Below are 21,291 nucleotides of genomic sequence, written 5' to 3'. Positions count from 1 at the left end.
AATAAAGCTTGTTTTGAAATTTAAGAGCAGAATAGATTTCAAACTCAAATTTAGAGGTTAAACGTTTTGGTCTAGATAAACATGCATGTCTTCCGATTTATCACATTCCGTATAACAAATTTCGACTTATAAAAAATAACTTAAAACAGTGAAAAATCATTATATTAAAAATAATTTTAAAATTTTCGAACATTTTAAACTAATTCCGATAGAGGATCTCATAAAAATTTAGAGTAGAATTGAAGCATAATATAATTAAAGAAAAAAATAAAAATAAAATCATTAATAACAAAAAAAAAAAAAAAAAGACATTGCACACACAAATTAATTATGGACGACGATATTATAAAACCTCAAGGCGCACGTGACAAAACCTGACACATGCTATGCTACGAGTTTTATTTCTTCCAACAAAAGAAAAAAACCCTTTTTTATCTTTTAAATCAAAAAATTATTCTATTTTAATTCTATCTCGTACCCTAAATAAATAAATTAAAAATGAAATATATTTAAACGAAGAGTTATTTTTAATTTTAATATTTTATTTTTAAAGAATTATAGAAATAGAATATAACGGTATAAAATATTGTAGTAAAAATAATAAAATTTTATAAGAAAGAAATAATTATAACCTAAATCAATCTAATTTTTAAAATTTTAAATTTCAATAAATAAATAAAATTGTTTCTTAAATTAAAATTCCTTAAAGACAAAAAATAATTTCGACATGTCGTCTGGGAGACAACATTTTGATCTGCGCCCGCCCTTTCTCGTTCGCTTTTATATTGCAAGAAGAACGTCACACCTTAATTACACCACTGTATTCCCAGCTCCGACTACACAAAGACAGCTCCAAGAAGCCTCGGAAAATGTATTCCAACTCCGGCCACTCTAACGGCTTCCACCACGGCGACTCTTCCTCCGAAAAGCGGCCTGGAACCGTCCAGAAAGGCCGCCCCCGCCGGGGAAGAGCTAGCAGGTCCTCCAATGGCGGCGGAGTGAGGGTTTCTGAAGATGAGCAGATGAAGCAAGTGGAGGGACTTCCTTGTACCGATTTTGACATGGCCTACTTTCAATCGTACTCGCACGTTGGTATTCATGAAGAAATGATCAAGGTCAGTTTCGGTTGTTGTTCTCTATTTCTGATAATTGCTGATGCGTTTTACTAGACGATGTCAATTTGAGATATTAATTTTGTCCTTTATTTGGAGCGGTGGAACTTTGGGATACTTCGAAGGAAGTTAGGACATCGGTTGGGAGGATGTTGTGGGGGTGTTTTGAGGCTTATTTTCAGAATGATATTCTTGATTATAGTGGAAATGGGTTTTATATATGCTTGATTCCCAAGAAGTCTTAGTCTATTATCGCTATATTACAGACTTTAGACCGTTTATTATATATACTAGTTTGGTTAGCTTATGTAGTCCCTTCACTTTTTCCCTTGCCCACTTGGCCAATGTTCCATTTTTGAGTTTTGGCTCTTATATAGATAGGCCTTTTCCTTCTGTCTTGTCAATGACACACCAATTGGGGGCAGAGTGTCACCGTCCTACTTTTTCAAACGTGCAGCGTCGTGATCTTGACACACTCACGACCAACCTTAAGAGAACTCAAGCCCCATATACATTTTTCGCCTGACTTTGTGGCTTTGTCAGACCTTAGGCGAGGTTTGTCTTCACCAACCGAACATCGACGATGCACCGTCCTCCTCGGTTGCATCATGACACTCGTCTAGGCTCTCGTGTGGCCGGATGGACGCTACTTCTCTTGTCGTAACGTGAGGGTCACAACCTTCTCTCTTCATAGTTAGGTTGTGACATGGGGCAACATGTAGGATAACTTTGCTAGACTACCATAAGTGGCATTAAGACCTTGAAGAAAGACATACTGATGAAAGACCCTACACTTTCTGTTGACCTCTTTCATATATGTATACAAAGCTCTTGAGAATTGCTATTTTCCTTAGTCCTTGGCTATAAGAACACCAAATAAGGAGCTGATGGTGATGGGACTGGGTTGAGCAAGCTTCTGAAGTCTAGTATTTTGGTTTTGAGAGAGAAAATGTTGTCATGATATGTCAAAAGGTAGGGACACTGTTCATCTGTCTTTAATTGTCTCCTTTATAAAAAAAAGTTCTCAAGAACCTGAGTTACAGTTTCAGATATACTTCCGTTGCAACCCTTTTAAAAGATCATGCAAAATTGTTTAAAGACATCACATAAAGTGAGGCATCCATATCAGCCGTGTTCTTGAAATTCCACTGAATCCCAATTGCCGAATTTAAAGAAAAAAGCTTGGAGATGTTATGGCATGGCTCTTCATTGTAGAAGATGGAACAACACTCTGAAATGGCCACAAAAATTCTTGCCATATCTCCATTATTCTTTTGACTGCATCTAAGAGTAGTCTTTCTAAAGGTTTAAGTTTTTTCTTTTATATTTATGAATGTATATTAATTATTTAGAATGAATGAATTATATTAGCTAAAACATGCAAGCGTGTAAATTTAGAAATTCTACTCCATTCGTGTGCTGTTCTTTCTTTATATTGATAGATATCGTGAAATCCCTATTTTCAGGATAGCGTGCGGACTGAAACTTATAGGGCGGCGATTATGCAACATCAGAGTTATATTGCTGGCAAAGTATGTTTGTGCTGAAATTTATAAAATCTGTTTCTTTGCCATGTGTTTAATGAAATAGTTTCAATCCATTTTTTTGTCTTTTTATTTTTCTTTTTAAATAAAAGAAATGTAATTTTTCATTAATGACTTAAAAGTTACAGATGGATAATGAAGAGACATTATGAAAATGTCATATTTTGAAAACCAGAACTCGACTTTTTGGAGAACCAAAACATTATGAAAATGCCCTCTAACTGGGAAAAATTACGTTATAAGAAGAAGGACAAGGACGAACTTGAAACAAAACACCACAAATAAAAGCTTCACTTTACTTTTAAAGTTTATTCCACAAGGTGGCTGGAAAATATTATCCTTTGTCCGTTTATTCAATGCTCAAGAAACACTAAAATTTCTGGAAGCCTATTCAAACACTTGCCACTATACGAACAATGAAAGTTTTTGTTTTTTTGGCTTCTTCTATTTTCCGCTTTCCTTTTTGAGCCGCCCTCATGTCGTTTTCTTCTTTCATTTTCTTCAATGAAAGTTGGTTTTTAAATAAAAAATTAGTATGAACACAGAAAAAGTAGATACTTGGCCCTTCCCTGCTTTAAACTGGAGTTGATACATTAAAGGATTTAACATCCTATGAGGAAGTTTCATTTATATTTAAGCTACCCAACAAAGAAAAACGGTTCTGCTACTAGTCATTTTTTTTTGCGTAGTTCTTTGATCTAATCCATGGTTATTCTCTGCTACACAGAGTTTCAAGCATCTGTTGTCTTTGACTCTCACATTCATTATGCATTATCTTTCACTCTATCAAAACAGGGTCAAAACTTTAGTCTTTCATGTGTATAGCATAATATATCCATTTCTGGATTCTATTTGAACCTGTGCTCATTTTCCTGTTTATTTGCTAAATTGAATACAGGTTGTAATGGATGTTGGCTGTGGCACTGGTATCCTCTCCATATTTTGTGCTCAGGCTGGTGCTAGGCGGGTGAGCTATCTTGTGTCTAAATGTGTTTTTTTCCCTAAAAACATTATTGGCACAATGCCGGAATCTGTTTTTAAATTTTACTTGGACTATTAGCTTTTCTAATGGTGAGGTATTTGCACTTTTTAATTATTGGTTGAGCTGGCGTGGCATCTCTCTCTAGGATCCCTAGACGTCTCTTCTAACTCCAGTTCCTTGAAATTCAATCACTAACAGCCCATTTTCATCGTACCTTTTCTATTAAAGATTGTCTAGTCATTAACAATTGAAACATTTTTGAAGTGAAACACGAGGGAGTGTCCATTACTATGAAAGCTTGATATGTTTATTATCCAAACTTCGAACAGAAAAGAAGTTTTTTAATTATTTTTTTTTTTTTTAATTTAAAAAGTGAGAATGGTGTTAGATAATGCTTCACTTTTTTTTTTCTTTTGTTTCTTTTAATGAACGGATAGGAGCGGAAAGACCTAGATCTTTGTGTATTTTGTTAACAAGGCTACTTTGCCACTTGCAACAAATACCATGTTGCATATTAAGTTGTACTTCATTTTTGTTAGAATCTAGTAGTTTTTGTTTGGGGCCCTCCTCCTTTAAGGTGTGTGAATACTGATGCAAGAATCACAGCATTTGAAGTTAGTTTAAGGTTTGTGGGTAGGATTATAGTGCAGCTGTTAATTGATGCATTGGGTAGGGTATAGGCTGATTGAGAAAATAAAAGGTTTAAAGGTGTTTATAAAAGACTTGAGTATTAAAAAGAAGGAATGCACTTTAAATTAGGAAATTATAGAAAAGGAGTAGAATTGATTGATCCAGCAGATGGAAGACTTTACTAGTTGGGGAACGGGAGAAGAAGGGGAGAATTGAGAAGGAATTTCAAGAATGGTGCTATAAACAAGAAAGAACTTTTAGACCTAGTAATTGTGGGAAAGCTTGTGATGTCAACAACACAGCTTCTCAATGCATTGAATGGAAAGCATCGATGACCCCAATGTTTCCCAAGCTGTGTGGTTGTGTTTGGTTCGTGGTCTATAATGATTTGATCCTTGCTTGGGGCTTGGATATGCAATTGGGATATCGTTCCACTTTACAGAGTGATCAAATGAAGAATGTTGGTGTGATTGACATTGAGTACATAATCCATTATGGAAGTCCGACACTCGCGGTCCAGAAGAAAATGAGGCTTCTTCCAAGTCTCATGTAAAGGATCATTGAGCTGACTTTAGGAGGTACTCCTATATTCAACTAGATGTGTTTGGAAAGAAATGGAAAAAGGCTATTGTGCAAGATGAGCATCAGATCCATACTGAGAGACAATAGAGGGCAACAGTTGATAAGGCAATTGTTCGATGAATTCAAATTATTTTGTCAATTTATGGAGTCATTGAAGTGGAGAAATGACTGCCTACACATTGTTGGTATTCAAGAACAACGAGGAAAGGATGATAGTATATCAGCGACATATTGTGGTGGAAAGTCTTTACATGAAAATCTCGGGTACAGATTCCGATCTTTTTGTGTTCTGTATTTAAGAACAAAAAAGCTTTTGGCATATGAGTAAGCTATCTTTGATCCATTCATTGATTTTGCAGCATCTTAAATCTCCTTCCTTCTAAAAGGTGTTTCTAGGGGAGAACTTTTCTATTAAGATTTGTTGAAACTACACTTCATGGAACATTTCACTAAACTTCTAAAAATGGTATTCTTTTCTTCAATTTCTAAATGTCTCCATACTTTCGTTGAAGGAAGACAAATAGTGGGCTTGGTTCTAATTGGTAATGATTTGGTAGAAAATATAGAGTTAAGGATAGAAGACAGGTTTGTGAGATGAAGGGCTGCATTTGATATGGCTGACGGGAAGTTTCTACAAATGGTAATGAAAAGAACATGAGTTTGGTTGGTAAAGATGGATATGTGAGATGAAGGGTCGTGTTGTTGATATAAGTTCCTTATCTTTCATAATGGAAAGCAAAGGAGAGCCTTTGGTTTTGTCCCCCAATTCCTTAGGATTCACTTACCACCCTTCCCTTCTCATTTTCGGCAATCATCATATTGCAAAAACCCCTTTATGTTCCTTGTCGTAGAAGTTTAAAATTTTAAAGAAGATTAAGCTTTTTACGTTGTAGGTTTTACATGGGAGAATGAACATTATGGACCACGTTAGGACATTCTTTCTTCTTGATTGAGCCACAATACTATGGATCATTTTTAGAGACTATGACTTTATAGTTGAATGCAGTCAAAACGACTCTTTGGGTTTATAGAAAGAGAGACAAAAGGGTGTTTCACGGTCGAGTAAAGATTGGAAGAGGTGGTATTGTTGGCCAAGTTTAAGATTGGAAGAGGCAGTATGATTGGCTAAGTTTAATTGTTCTTTGTAGAGTTTGTTATTTTCTTCCTTTCGTACTTATCCCTCAAGTGTAATTAATACAAATTGTGTAATGACACTTGAAATTGATGAATATTTCCTTTGGGAGAGATATTGGAACTTTTGCCGGGATTTCGCTTGATGTACTTTTTACTCGTACGATGAATCCTTTTTTTTTAAAAAAAATTCTTGATTGGTTAATCTGAGATCTGGGGTAACAAATATTTATCGTTCCACAACATTCTTGAATGCTCATTGTTTCTCTCTTTTGTCAGGTTTATGCAGTTGATGCAAGTGACATAGCAGTGCAGGTATTATTCTTGTATGATATTGAAATTTTATTATTATGGTTTGTAAATAGTATGCTTTTGGGCTTTAAACACTAACGTGTTTCCAGCTACCACTTTCTTGATTATTGCTACCCGAAAAATCTTTATGTAATATCCTCACCTTTGGATGATTTTTATTCATAGTCACCCATGTATAATTCTGGAAACTGATGTAAGAATACAATGTGAATTTATTAGTCTAGTTTTATTTAGTGAATTGATTAACTAAAATTAACAATTTAGCTAAATTGTTTAACTAAAGAATATTCAATTGTATAGAAAATCTGTCTGTTAGATTTTTAATTCTGTAATGGTTTCCCCCTTTGGTTGCCCAAGAATAAATTTTACCACTCGATCAATTTAGCTAAATTGTTTAACTAAAGAATATTCAATTGTATAGAAAATCTGTCTGTTAGATTTTTAATTCTGTAATGGTTTCCCCCTTTGGTTGCCCAAGAATAAATTTTACCACTCGATCAATGTTCCAAAACTGTACTTTTCCTTATCCCTTCTGTGGGTGCTTTTTGATGTTTACTGTCCAAGGTTGGAGGCTTTTGACATCAATGTAGTGGAAATATAGTTAACCATGTGTTTCGGAGTCTTGTCATTTTGATATGTCCGGAAAAACTGAACTTATTGAGCTGTAAGTATCCATCATATGCAATCGCTTCTGCTTTTTTTTTTTTTTTTTTTTTTTTTTTTTTTAATTCTATCGGGGTTACATGCATCACTTTTAACTCTCAACGTTTCAGATTTTGTAGCCTATCTACTTTTTGTTCTTACTAATTCTTCTTTTAATGGACTAGTATCAATTATAAATTTGTAATACGTTACATTCTTACATATCGATGCACTCAGTTTCACTCTTAGTATCCATGCATATTTCAGTACATGTAATTGTCATATTATTACTGTNTTTTTTTTTTTTTTTTTTTTTTTTTTTTTTTTTTTAATTCTATCGGGGTTACATGCATCACTTTTAACTCTCAACGTTTCAGATTTTGTAGCCTATCTACTTTTTGTTCTTACTAATTCTTCTTTTAATGGACTAGTATCAATTATAAATTTGTAATACGTTACATTCTTACATATCGATGCACTCAGTTTCACTCTTAGTATCCATGCATATTTCAGTACATGTAATTGTCATATTATTACTGTTATAATATATAATTTTATTGAAGATACTAGTTAGACATCTATGAATCATGGAAGAAGCAAAATTTGAACTTTATGTCTGAGTTGATTTTGCTTTTCTTTGCAGGCCACAGAGGTTGTTAAGGCTAATAATTTATCGGATACTGTTATTGTATTGCATAGTAGAGTTGAGGTGAGCTCTCTTAAGTTTCCGATTTGTCTTTACTCCTATTTGGTTGCTCCTAGTCTTCATTAATCTAGAATTGATATGTTTAAAATGTTTCCATCATTTGATAAAAAGAAAAAAGAAAAAAGAAAAACCGCTAATGATTGGAGTCCCTTTTGTAACGTTTGATTCCTTGCTTTGCGCTTTTGATTCATCCCTTATTTTGTACTTTCATTCTTTAAATTGGTTAAAGAAATGTTTCTATTATATCTTTTTTTGGAACGCATTTAAATTTCAGGTGGCCCATCTTCAACGACATGGTGAAACTAATCCCTAAATGTATAATCAGAGATTTAGATTGAATGATGAATGATGTAGAATTACTCATATTGGTTACCAAGTTTTAAACAATCCACTTGGTTTTGGTTCCCTTATTTTCTAATTCTTTTGTTGCGTTTGTTTCAAGTAATTCTCTTGGGAATGGGTTGGGATGTACATTGTCATGTTTTGATTTAGATATCAATCATACTACCTACGTGTCATCTTACACTCTTTGTTGGTAGGTTTTTACAGCTCTGGTTTCCCAAGAACGACTTTGGACGTCCATGTCTTATGACTTTCGTTTTCGATTTAGGTTTTATTCTTTTAGACTGGAGTTGTCAGGAGGTTTAAGATTTGTTGGGTTTCTTTTGGGCTGTCTTTCGTAGATCCATTTTTTGTTGGCTCTGTTTTTTTACTATGGTTGGTCCTGTATTCTTCAGTTTCTTTCACTTAGTTCTTTGAATATAAGAAAAACAATAAACCAAAATATTACTTTCATTCAAAGTTGTGAATGGATGACCTCCTGTTCCTATTGGCATCACAAGTACATGATAAAGAGATGGGTTCAGTATTAGTTCATACAAAATTCATTAATAGATTACGTAGTTGTTTACCATTTATTATTTAGTAAATTTGATTAATTTATTAATAAAATATTAATAACAATTACATTGTTGAACTTTTCCTCCTAAAACCTTGCAGGATGTTCAAATTGATGAGGATGTGGATGTTATTATTTCTGAGTGGATGGGATATATGCTTTTATACGAGGTGATTATGTTCATCAACTTGTAAAGCTTGAACCTGAAATAATTACCTTATCTGCTAGTTTACCTCAATGTTTTTCATGAAAGATCCAATTTTACTTATTCTCTCTATTGAATAGTGGGATTATTACTATTGCAGAGCATGCTTGGAAGTATAATTTATGCCAGAGATCGGTGGTTAAAACCTGGAGGCCTTATACTGCCATCAAATGCAACAGTATCGGCTTTTCTTATATTATCTTCAGTTTTGATCTATTGTGTAACACTGGTGGCAATTTTTTGCCCCTTTGTTCTCATTACTTTTCACTTGGACTATAAGATGTGTCTACACCATTAGCATGCATGTTACCTATTTTTCTGTAGGATCTTTGAGTCATTTTTAATGAGAAATGGAACTTTCATCAAGAAAGATGCAAAAGCATTGAAAAGAACAGCGAGAGCTATTGAAGTTGGAAAACTTCAAATGATCTGTGCAAAATGAAAAGCTATACAAAAAGATTCCCCTTGCATTCATAACCTCCATCTCTGAGTAGTTGGGTACTTCTTTTTTAATGAGAAATGGAGCTTTCATCAAGAAAGATGAAAGCTGTTGAAATAACAGCAAGAGGTATCAAAGTTGGAAGGCTTTAAATGATCAACATACCCTGTACACAATGAAAACCTGTACGATGTGTATATACCTCAAAATCTTAAGCAATATATAAGACAGAAAAGAAGGAGTAGTGCTAAAACCTTGGGTAGTTGGATAATTGGGATCAGAGCTTGTTTTATGTTGTGTGCGCGCGCGTGTGTGCATATGCTTTGTTTTATAAACTTGAGTAGCTTGACAGATACAGTGCTGATTCTGTCTATCTTGCTCACAGTTGTACATGGCACCTGTCACTCACAGTGACCGATACAGTGCGAGCATTGATTTCTGGCGCAGTGTATATGGAATTGATAGTAAGTCCATGTTAAAGCTTCGAGTTCCATTTTTTCAGCTTTTATAGGTTAGCTTTTTGTTTTTATATCTCAGTTTATCTAGAATTATTTGTACTTTGTTGAATATATAAGTAATTTGGTCTGTTAAATTAATGAGAAGATTTTCTTCTCTAAAACCGACAGCTTCTTGGTACTAGTTAAATAATTGGATGTTGTGTCATGTGTCACGGTCGAACTTTTTCAACCATGCGGCGTCATGATCTTGACACGCTCATGACCAGCCTTGAGGGGAACCCAAACCCCATATTCATTTTTCGCCTGGCTTTGTGGTTTTGTCGAACCTTAGGCGAGTTTTGTCTTTGCCAATCAAACATCATTTGTGCTGAATCCAAGCTTGTTCGGCCCCACACTCCCCCTCCCCCTGTGCATGCATATTCAATCTTCTGCAACACAACCAACTTGCTTTTACACTAGACCAAGTCATTCGGCTCAAGGAATCGTCCTCGATGACTTACTTAGGGGCACAATCACTCCACGGATTGTGACACTCTCCCCCACTTAATCTCAGCATCGTCCTTGACAACGATCTGACTTCGGACTGGTTGTTGACGGACCCGCTGGAAATACGTGCTTTATGAATACAAAATTACACACTACTTATGAGCTCTCCCACTGACGAACCTTCCCTCGGTTTTTGAGACTCGCAACATAAGCACAATAAAACAACTGCCCAATGATTGTGGGCTATCCCCTCTGGGGCCTCCCTTGCCCTTCTCTCGGACGTGGCTTGGGACTCACTAGACAACCCACTGCAAGCTAACTAGCTTTGCATATCCTTGCCTAGGTTAGGGGGAGCGTGTTCCAAACTTGGCCACTTTGGCCTCACTCATCGTATTCTCTGAGGCACACACAACGGTGCCCCCTTTGGGGTAAGGCTCGCAAGTCAATCACGACATTTACTCATCGTGGCACCGACCCTTATAGTAGCAATGTTTGAAAGCATGTAACACAACCACGTATTGGCACTACACTTCAGCCAACTCTTCAACTAGTCACCTTCATGTGGCGATTTCTTCCTTGATACTTCTCTGGTCTTCCTACAGCCACTTTACTTTGCCCACATCCAGCAAATGCTCACTTATCTAGCTGATGCTAGTCTTGATCCTCTTGTGAAACCACCCACCTTAGGCACGAGACAGTGGCTCAAGGAATACACATGTGCTTGCACTTTGGAGAACATTCATGGTATGAGCAACCCATTAACTCGAGTCCTCCTCCGTTCAAACTCGATTGCCTCTTTGCAGCAAGGTTACCCCCCATAAGGACTTGTGTTGTGTTCAACTTGGCACTTGGCCGACACTTGTCTTGTCTGACCATCGGTTTCTCTACTTGCAACCATTGACACTATTCCTCTAATGTGAATGGTTCTTCGGAAGACACCCGACCTGGTGTTTCTTCTGTTGCATCTTATCTGCCCAATTCAGAACCCCAAGCCCTTGGCAAATGAGCTTGGTCTTGCTTGACAGGTAAGGACTCTCCTCATGAATGTGTCACAACTGACATTCTTGAGCTTGAGGGAGTCTTGCTTTCGACCCGTTTTTGTTTCTAATGCTTGACAACACAAATGCCTTGTCGATACTGTCCTTGAAAGATCCATTTAAAAAGAAGTCGCTTGAGACACTTGTCTCAGAACGCTCGCCCTCACTGTGACACACACATGTGCCACAGGGTAGCTCACTTAGGCCACAGAGCCCATGGGTGGTGGAGAGCTGACACCATGCCTCCTCCTAAGGTAAATATTTAGGCATTTCTAATCCTTCTTGGGTAGACATCATTTTGGTGAACAGTCATATGGTGTTGTGGAGTGTTCGTCCGGTGTCCGATTGACACCAAATTTGGCAAGCATTCATATTTCATATGGACAAGCTTGACTCTAGAACCGCATGCCCAAATTCCCTCTGGAACCTCAACTTTCGAGGTTAAGGCCCGGAGCCCTACCTGACCCTTCAACAAGCCTATCCTTAACACTCATGTCTACTCGTGGCCCTTATCTGTCTCATCTACTCTTTAATGCACACTCTGTGTGGTGTGTTAGATGATGCACCATCCTCTTCGGTTACATCATGGTACTTGTCTAGGCCTTCGTGTGGCCGAATAGACGCCACTTGAGGGTCGCCACTTTGCTTGTCGTAACGTGAGGGTCACAACTGCACCATGGTATGTTTTAAAAAATTATCTCTTTCTTTCTTGTAAATATATACTATATTTAGAGCTTATATAACCAATACTGCCTAACCTAACCGAAACAGATATTCATCCTAGATATGTTCCAGAATCTTTGGAAATTTTGAGGGTTGGTGCTGCTATTTTTGTTGAAGGAATTGATATAGTTAAAACACATACTGAACTTATTAAACATGTTCCACCTTCTTTAAAAGAACATTGTAGTTAGTCCGACATTTTTATGGATAATTTTCTTTGTACTGCCCTTTCTTGGTTGTAAATGCTCACCACCTTTACTAGTTATGAACTTTCTTCCGTAGTCGCTAAATGAAGGTCATTTTTGCAACCACCTTTAGTGGCTGAGATTTTTGCTTTATTTTGTACATTTCATTCATCAATAAAATTTTTGTTTCCTTCTTAATAAAGTTAATTCGATGGTAAAATAAGTACAAAAAGAATTTTGAGAGAGAGCACCACGACAAAGAAGAGTAAACATAACATAATTACAGGAATCTCTTGAAAGAGAACACTAAATAGGGGAAAGCAATCCAAATCTAAAAAAAATCCACGGTGAGAATCTTCCTGAAGAGCCACCATTGCTCTGTTCGAAAAATGGGCGCCTGAAATGAGCAAAAGAAAGTTGCCGAGCCTTAGGAAGCACCCGGTGATTAAAGAGTTTAAAGAGGTCATGTCAATATTAAGCAGCAAAAGGATAATTGATAGGCCAAGGCTCTTTGGGAGAGTATCTCTTTTTTAGCCATATCTTGGTGTAGTTGATGCCCTCTTTAAATCTTATTCTTTTGTTTCTCTTGTTACCAATTGGAGAGGTTTTTTGTTACTCCATTGACTTGGGATTTTTTTTCCCCTCTTTTGTAATTTTATACTCTATAAAATTACTTCTTATTATAAAAACAAATAACATTTTTGTATATTCTTCTTACATAACTTCCGTATCTTTTGTTTTGTTCTTTAGTAAATCTTGTTCATGTTTTCCTACTAAGAGCGTGGGAGACCTGTGTATTTATTAGTATTTAAATGAAAATCCGTATGTAACTTGTATATTCATAAATTATACCTTTTTTTTTTTAAGAAAATAAATTATACATTTTCTGTTCATTTGTTCCCTGTGCTGTGTTCTTGTTGATATAAATTTAACTCTTTTTCTCCTTTTTCTTGCCCTGGTGCTGGGGGGAGCGGGGGTATGCAGTGTCAGCGATGTTGCCATTAGCTAAACAGTGCGCTTTTGAAGAGCCATCGATTGAGACAATATCAGGAGAGAATGTTTTGACATGGCCGGAAGTGGTGAGGATTCTAAGTTCCCTTTCTTTTTTGGTTTGATTATATAATCGTGAACTAGAATTCCAACCTTGAAAAGGCTAATAGGTACATAAAACAACTCTGGTTTGATTATATAAGCAGGGATATTGGTGCCAAAAGAAGTGTTTTCAGCAACATTTACCCTTTTATACTTAATGATTGGTCTTAGGAAAGGTAGTGATTTCTTAGATAATAGTGCCTTTCCTTTTTAATTGATAAACAGGGTTTTGTTTACAAAAAATGTGAAAGATTATAAAAGGACCTATAGAAAGGTGGACCAGAAAGGGGAGCCAACCAGAGACTAAACTACCTATCCAAAAAGGGTTCCAAGCAGAAAAAAATAAAGACCTAAAAGATGATTAAAAAACTCCATAGAAACTGACATGCATAGGGAGGCGTAAAACCTGACATAAGATCATATCTCTTCCTCCTGTCTCTCAAGACACATGAAAGATGTTGCTTTTAAAAGGTGAAGATAAATGTGAGTTTTCAAAAGTAGTGCTTTTTATTAACCTTGATTGGGATTGTTTCTTGTAACCTCTTGATGCTTTATGTGTTTCCTCTTCTCTGTAGCCGTTTGGCTGTAACCCTTTCTTGATGATGCTATAGTTTGTTGCTTGTCACAAAAAGTTCATGGAAGATAGCTTAGAAATGATGCATTAATGACATCACAATTTTTGTTCGGAATGGATTCTTTTTTGTACTTAAGAAAGGCTAGAACTTATCAGTCTTTCATGACGCGATCTTAATGCATAAGCTGTGAAATACCTGAGGATGTGGATGCTATTTGTTTATTATAAATTTTTCGTTTGTTGTGGGGGAGAGGTGGTGATTGATTTATAATGAACACTCTTGTATTGAGTTCATAAGTGTTGGCTTCTTGTAAAACATCTGCCATGCTAAGTTGGCAGGCAGGTTTCTTTTAAAGCTGTTAGTCTTTTTTTTTTTTTCTTTCTTTGGCTGGCAAGTTTCCTTCCCTAAAGTACCACAGCTTGCACTCATCATTCCTCGACGGGTACCGAGAGGGACATTGTGGCAGAATTTGATCAGGGCTTCAGTAGTTGCCTTCCTTATGCTTCACGTTTTTTTGGTAGTCCATTATTTTTGGTAATTTCTATGTATCATTATAATGCTCTGTTTCTAAATTTTCTTTTTATATATACAAAAGTGGCTGGCTGATCAGATCTATAATTGAATTTGGAAAAAGAACAAGAATTTCAAGGGAGTTTGTGATGGATTAACCACCCAAAGAGCATGTGATGGCATTCTTTAGAAGTATTTTCAAAAGTCCAATGATGGAAGAGAGAATGGAACAACCTGACTAGAACCTTCCTTTGACAACTTTATTTGAAAAGCGAAAGATTAGTTTTTGGTGTGACAGAAATTTAATTCCTTAATTGGAGAGAGGCAGGGAGAAATAGAGTAATTTACAAATGTTTACAATCAATCTGTTCACCTTTACAGGTAAAGCATGTAGACTGCCTCACGGTTTCAATTGGCGAGCTCGAGTCTGTCACAAAAAGTTACAAGTTCAAGTCAATGATGCGAGGTAATGTCTCTCTCGCCATTCTTCCCTCTTGACTTGCAGTGGCATTCATGCATGAACTTCTGTAACATTGGGTTGTCATATGATATGGTGTGAGATCCCACATCGGTTAGAGAGAGGAACGAATCATCCCTTGTGAGGGTGTGGAAACCTCTCCTTAGCAGACACGTTTTAAAAACCTTGAAGGGAAGCCCAAAAGGGAAGCTCACGGGCTTGGGCTGTTACAAATGGTATCAGAGCCAGGCATCGGATGGTGTGCCAGCGAGGACGCTGGTCCCCAAAGGGGGTGGATTCTGACATCCCACATCGGTTGGAGGGAAGAATGAATCATTTCTTATAAGGGTGTGGAAATCTCTCCCTAGCAGACGCATTTTAAAATCCTTGAGGAGAAACTTGAAAGGGAAAGTCCAAAGAGGACAATATCTACTAGCGGTGAGCTTGGGCTGTTACATATGGAGTCACTGTAGAGAATTCTTCTAGCTTTTATCTTCCTTGTGTTGTTTACATATCAATGTGGAGTTTGGACTACATGGGTGTTGCATTAAGTAGGACCATATGGATATATTTTAATCATGATTCATTATATATTGTTTGTGTATTTTTAGAGTGCAAACTTTTTTTCTTCCATGTCGCGGATCCATTCTTGTGCTGTTTATATGTAGTTTTACGTAGTTTTCCCGTTGCTATTGTGTTCTTTGATTTTCAAATTGTACCTGTGTGATTAAAAGCTCTTTAATTTCCAGCTCCGTTGCATGGTTTTGCATTCTGGTTTGATGTGGAGTTTTGTGGGCCTGCTACCGCCATGCATGGTCTAGTGCCCTCAAATTCTGATGATAATCAAGTGAATGATGGTAGCCAGAGGAAGAAACGTGCAAATCCAAATGAAGCACTTGTACTGTCCACGGCACCTGAGGATCCTCCAACCCATTGGCAGCAGGTATGTCATCGTATTATTGTAACTCAATATTTTAAATGTTTCTTTAATCCTTTTCTACATTGGTGCACGACTTAAGGTTTTGGTTTCTCCATTTATGATTTATTTTTTGGATGGAAAAGAAGATATATGAAACTAAAGACTATTTACAAGAAAAAAATGATCGAAAAATCTTTTAGCCACATGTCCGCGTGTTTCGGGAATGGGGTGAAATGTGTGGTAATGTCGTGGAGATCTTTGTTCGTCCAAAACTTCCGTAGATTGTTATTATTTAGCCTTAATCTTATAGTTAAGTTGCTTTGGTCAGAATTAATCTTGTTTATTTTTGCAGACATTAATCTACTTCTATGACCCATTAGAGGTCGAACAAGACCAAATAATTGAAGGCTCTGTTACTTTGTCACAAAGCAGAGAAAACCGTCGGTTCATGAATATTCGCCTCGAATACGTGTGAGTTCTATTGTAGGAAAGATTTCTCCAGCCACTGCTTTGATATGCACATCTCATTTTGGCTTTGATATTTGATCATGCAGTTCAGGTGGGCGATCCTTTGTAAAAGAGTCGGTGATGAGGTGATATCTATTCTTTGCTTTGTTTCTTGATGTGTAGTGTCTGTGAGCCTTCTTGAGGCTTAACCTTCCTGAAACAATTTTCCAAGCAACTCTAGGAATTACTACTCAGACTAACATTTTTAGAATTTGAAGTGTCTGGAAGCTGCTGGTTTGGTTGACCTAAGAGACAGTTGACTCTTGACCGTGTTTTTGCTTTGCGATTGCTTGATTCGATTTCTTCGTCACATTGTCTTCTCTTCGGGAAAGATGTAGGCTAAGATTGATACAAGACTCCATGAAGAATTCTTTTATTGAAATGTAATACTACATTGATATTACAATTGTAGGACTTATCCCCTTCAAATTCTCAAGGACGAGTATTTTTCCATCATGTAAGATTATAGAACTCCCACCATTTATTTTTTAAATGCCCAAGTTCAATCTAGAAGTATGATCATTTTCTCTCTCTATCTTTCTCTCACATCTCTTATTGATTGAAAAACATACATCCTCTTGTTGTCCTGATATTGTAGTGCTCCACTTTTGACTATATCTCAATGATCTGTTCTGTGATAGCTGAAAATTGATGAGATATTAAGTTTGTTAACGTTTTTCTGTTTTTGATATCTTTCATATCCAATATTGCATATACATCCTCTTGTTCTAGGAGTTCAACGTGTTCTATTTCAGCTGGAGAAGAGAGGAAAAGCTAAGTATGATTCTATTTTTATCTTCTCTTCTGGCTTGTTTCCCCTGTTGATTGTGCCAATGTAGTTGTCGTGTTTATGTTCGAAATATCTTTTAATCAACAGAGTAGCGGATGAGATTTAGAATTCTTGTGAGATCCCACATCGGTTGGAGAGGGGAATGAAGCATTCCTTATAAGGGTGTGGAAACCTTTCCCTAGTTGATGCGTTTTAAATTTTAAAACCTTGAGGGGAAACCCAAAGAGGACAATATCGGGTAGCGGTGAGCTTGAGCTGTTACAAGTGGTATCGAGCCAGACATTGGGTGGTGTGCCAGCAATGACGCTGGCCCCTAAGGGGGTGGATTGCGAAATCCCACAACAGTTGGAGAGGGGAACGAAGCATTCCTTTTAAGGCTGTGGAAACCTTTCCCTAGTTGATGCATTTTAAAACTTTGAGGGGAAGCCCGAAGAGGATAATATCTACTAGTGATGGACTTGAGGTGTTACAAATGGTATCAAAGCCAGACACTAGATGGTGTGCCAGCAATGACGTTGGCCCACAAGGGGGGTGGATTGCGAGATCCCACATCAGTTGGAGAGGGGAACGAAGCATTCCTTATAAGGGTGTGGAAACCTTTCTCTAGTGGATGTGTTTTAAAACCTTGGGGGGAAACCCAGAAGGGAAAGCCCAAAGAGGACAATATCTGCTAGCGGTGGGGACTTGGGCAGTTACGAACTTAAAAATTTGGACCATTTCTATGCATGTCATCCTTGCATAGGGGTCATGCTAATCTTCTCTGTATCGTTTCAATTTTATCGGATGTCCTTGGAGAGCGGAACGAAGCATTCTTTATAAGAGTGTGGAAACTTTTCCCCATTGGACACTTTTAAAACCTTGAGGGAAAGCCCAAAGAGGACAACATCTCTTAGCGGTAGGCCAAATGTGGTGATAATGGTTCAATTATTGAGCTCGCTCGTGCATGTCTTCGGTTCCTATACTTAATTTTATAACCTGTTATGGTTATGCCATATTTTTGGTCTCAAATGGACACAATAGGAAGTGGATTGGTGGGATGAACGTAGCCATACCAAAAACTTTGCTCTTCCACTAAACTCCATAGTTTAGAACTTTTTTCCAGAACTCTCTCTTTTCAGGGACAGTTGAGGGCCTGCCTGCTTGCCTGTGCAATGCCTTTACGTTTGGAAGTGGATAACATCCAACTCTTTTGATTATTATTTAGCTAATCACTGATGCATTTAGAGGAATCCTATTTGCTGATGAACACACTTGTTGTCTTTTGTTGCATTTTGGTCCTTTCCTTTATCTTTGTTAAAGATTTGATCCCTATATTTTTAATGTTCTTGCAGTTCTTCCCAAATCTCTAGAATTGAAAATTTGTGCATGATGTATGAGAAGTATGAGAGACCAAAATATTACTAGAGTCATTAACGTAAAACATGCTAACGTGCTAACGCAGGTCTATTTTTGTAACAGTTCAAGCCCACAACTAGTCGATATTGTCATTTTTAGGCTTTTCCAAAGTCTTTAAAACACGTCTGCTAGAGAGGGGTTCTCATACCTTTATAAAAAATGTTTCATTTCCCTCTCCAACCAACGTGAAATCTCACAATCCACCTTCCTTCGAGGCCCAACGTTCTTGTTGGCACTCGTTCATCTCTTCAATTGATGTGGGATCTCATAATCCACCACCCCCCCTTCGGGGCCCAGCGTCCTCGCTGGCATACCGCTCGGTGTCCATCCCATTTCAGAGCTCAACGTTCTCACTAGCATACTATCCGATGTTTGGCTCTCCAAACTCACTTGATATCATTTGTAACAATCCAAACTCACTGCTAACAAATATTGTCCTCTTTGAACTTTTCCTTTTGTGATTCTTTTCAAGGTTTTTAAAACGTGTCTGCTAGAGAGAGGTTTCTACATCCTTATAAAGAAGAATGTTTCATTCCTCTCTCGAGTCGGTGTGGGATTTCACAATCTTTTTGCTTCTATTTTGGAGGACTAATTTAGTTTTATCGGCATGGAAGTTTTGAACCACTCTACCTTGACCTTATAGCTTTATAAGATGTCTGTTTCTTATGGGTTATATATAAAATAATTGGTTGAAGAAAAGAAGATTACATTTGCTTTGGTTAAGTGTTTCTTTAATTGAAGGTATTTGCTGTAAGTACCTACTTTTGATTGTAATCAAATAGGTTTATGAGGCAAACTTTTCTCATGGGTCTTTATTGAAAAAGCCTAATGCTATTTTTTAATGCATTCATGCTTGTATAACACATTTTCTTTTTCTACTTTCAAACCTCCACTCAAAGTGTATTTATGTGTATGGACAAACAAAGATTTGGCTTCACCTTCTCGGGGTCGGTGGTGGAAAGCGTTATCCATTCGAAAAAGTTTTATCTGGGATTTAACCGTATTTAAAGGGATGAAATTCTTATAGACTCAATTAATATCTCTTTATACAATATTTGGATCAACCAAAAGAGAAAGCTGAATTAGATTACCTCTTATAGATCAAAGATATAGAAGTAAGATTTGAAATCTAAATTAGATTGCCTCTAAGAGATCAAAGATCTAGAAGTAAGATTTGGAATCTAGTTCTAAACTGAATCACTTCACAATTGAACTTGATTGAATGGCTCGGAAGTAATTTACCACAATAATTGTTTGAAATCTGAAATAGTAAAGATGATAACTCAAACTTCAAAGATAAAAGGTCTTAACTTGAGAGCTCAATTTCATTAATTCATAATCTAATAATCTTAATTTTATATACCATTTTGTGGGTATTTATAGCCTCCTCACAAAAGGTTCAAATGCCCACTAAAAAGAGTTATGAAATTAAAATAATAACCTATTAAAAGAGTTACAAAATTAAAATAATAAATAAAATTTTGTTAGGCAGAACAAGTTGATAGGATCCCTTTTTTACGTCCCCATGTCCTTCCTGTGTGGCGACATGGGGTAGAAAAAAGGACAGAGAGGGATGGAGTTCCTCTCACTTTTGTCAGAGCAGGCCCCAATGAAAGTCTCGCACGATGGGCTATTAGCTCAGTGGTAGAGCACGCTTCTGATAATTGAGTCGTTGTGCGTAAGCTTGTTGAATCTTGTGGCCTAAACCCTAAATCTTATAACTACAAAATTGTAAGTTTAGGAAATTACTATTTTAAAAGTATAACAACTAAATAGACAAAAATGCTAACATTATAAATTTAAAAATATAAAAAAAAAAATGAAATTTAAATAGTTGTTGATTTAGAAGTGAGAGAAATACAAGAATGATAAAAGAGTATTAATGATTGTGCACAAGACTAGAGGCTCATCATTTAAGGCCAGCAAAATGCATGAGATGCATTCATTCATCCATCCATGCCTCCTTCGTGTATATCTTCAAATGAAACTTCCGACTCAACTCAATCGTCTATTGTTAATTATTTAAAAAAAAATTAATTATCTACCGAACATGTTACATTTATGCTAATAAGAATTACAAAAGTCAAATATGTTTCATTTTTACAGTCACTTAGAAATAGGATAGAGTTCAATTGTAACACTACTCTCGAGTTAGCACGTGTTCAAACAAAAAAATATCAACCTACGTACCGATGCAAATTTTGTACATGGGTTTCTTTATGGCTTTCGTGAGGGAGAGATAGGTGTAATCCAGCATGCATGCACCCTATAGTCAACATAAACATTATACAAAACTTTCAAACACACCCAAAAAAGTCTACGTAAAAACAAACAAAGCCCATCATCAGCCACAACCAGCAAAAAGGAACACATTTTTATATCTATACATTCTATATATATATACACACACACACACACACACCACCTTCAGCTTCAGCGTCTTCTCCATTTCTCTGCACAGATACACTAAAAAACCATTAGAACTCTAATCATACTCCAAACCCCACAAACTCTCTTTTTCCCTTCCATATTTCCCACACTTTCAAGCCATCATTTCTCATTCTCAAGCTCTCAACTACTAAAAAACCATGCTACCCTTCCTCCTCCTCCTTCTTCTTCTTCCTCCTCTTTTAACCCGAGCGGCCGTCGACACGGTGGCCTCCAGCCTTGCGGCTAGTTACCCGGCCACCCAACTCCTACATGTCAAAGATACAATCAAAGAAACAGAAATCAAGCCATCTAGACTACCACAGGACCTTGAACTCCATGAAAACTACCCTCCAATTGACAACAGTACTCAGAATCAATGGAAGCTTGAGCTCTTCCATAGAGATAAGCTGCCCCTCAACTTCGACCCCGACCATCGTCGCCGTTTCAAGGAGCGTATTGGAAGAGACGTCGAAAGAGTCTCTTCTCTGCTCCGCCGGCTTTCCAATGGCAGTGACGAGCAGGTGATTTGTGGGGGGGGGGGGGG

The 21,291-nt window shown here is 36.9% G+C and overlaps 2 protein-coding genes, 1 long non-coding RNA gene and 1 other non-coding gene across 4 annotated transcripts in view; 2 read left to right on the top strand and 2 right to left on the bottom strand.

Annotated features, from left to right (window-relative positions):
- The first annotated feature begins 795 nt into the window (after positions 1-795).
- On the top strand, positions 796-16,665 carry LOC111462455 (probable protein arginine N-methyltransferase 6). Its single transcript, XM_023106033.1, has 13 exons — positions 796-1,115; positions 2,579-2,644; positions 3,555-3,623; positions 6,261-6,296; positions 7,579-7,644; positions 8,641-8,709; positions 8,845-8,922; positions 9,569-9,647; positions 13,057-13,151; positions 14,631-14,715; positions 15,456-15,649; positions 15,978-16,096; positions 16,180-16,665. Exons 1-13 carry the CDS (start codon positions 870-872, stop codon positions 16,220-16,222), a joined length of 1,245 nt encoding a protein of 414 aa, XP_022961801.1. The 5' UTR covers positions 796-869; the 3' UTR covers positions 16,223-16,665.
- A 959-nt stretch (positions 16,666-17,624) lies between these two features.
- Positions 17,625-17,725, bottom strand: LOC111431469. Its single transcript, XR_002708505.1, has one exon. It is a non-coding gene; the product is annotated as a U6 spliceosomal RNA (small nuclear RNA).
- A 2,753-nt stretch (positions 17,726-20,478) lies between these two features.
- On the bottom strand, positions 20,479-20,828 carry LOC111429775. The gene is made up of 2 exons (XR_002708223.1): positions 20,743-20,828; positions 20,479-20,583 (listed from the first exon to the last, which is right to left on the bottom strand). It is a non-coding gene; the product is annotated as an uncharacterized LOC111429775 (long non-coding RNA).
- LOC111429766 (protein ASPARTIC PROTEASE IN GUARD CELL 2) overlaps positions 20,665-21,291 on the top strand; it is a 2,484-nt gene continuing 1,857 nt past the window's right edge. The window contains exon 1 of the mRNA XM_023065766.1: positions 20,665-21,268. Within this exon, the coding sequence (XP_022921534.1) occupies positions 20,906-21,268 (363 nt within the window). The 5' untranslated portion in view covers positions 20,665-20,905. The remainder of the gene's footprint in view (positions 21,269-21,291) is intronic.

The sequence above is a fragment of the Cucurbita moschata genome, unplaced genomic scaffold, assembly GCF_002738365.1.
Source record: "Cucurbita moschata cultivar Rifu unplaced genomic scaffold, Cmos_1.0 Cmo_Scf00002, whole genome shotgun sequence".
NCBI classification, from domain to species: domain Eukaryota; kingdom Viridiplantae; phylum Streptophyta; class Magnoliopsida; order Cucurbitales; family Cucurbitaceae; genus Cucurbita; species Cucurbita moschata.
This window is presented reverse-complemented; position numbering and strand designations above follow the sequence as displayed.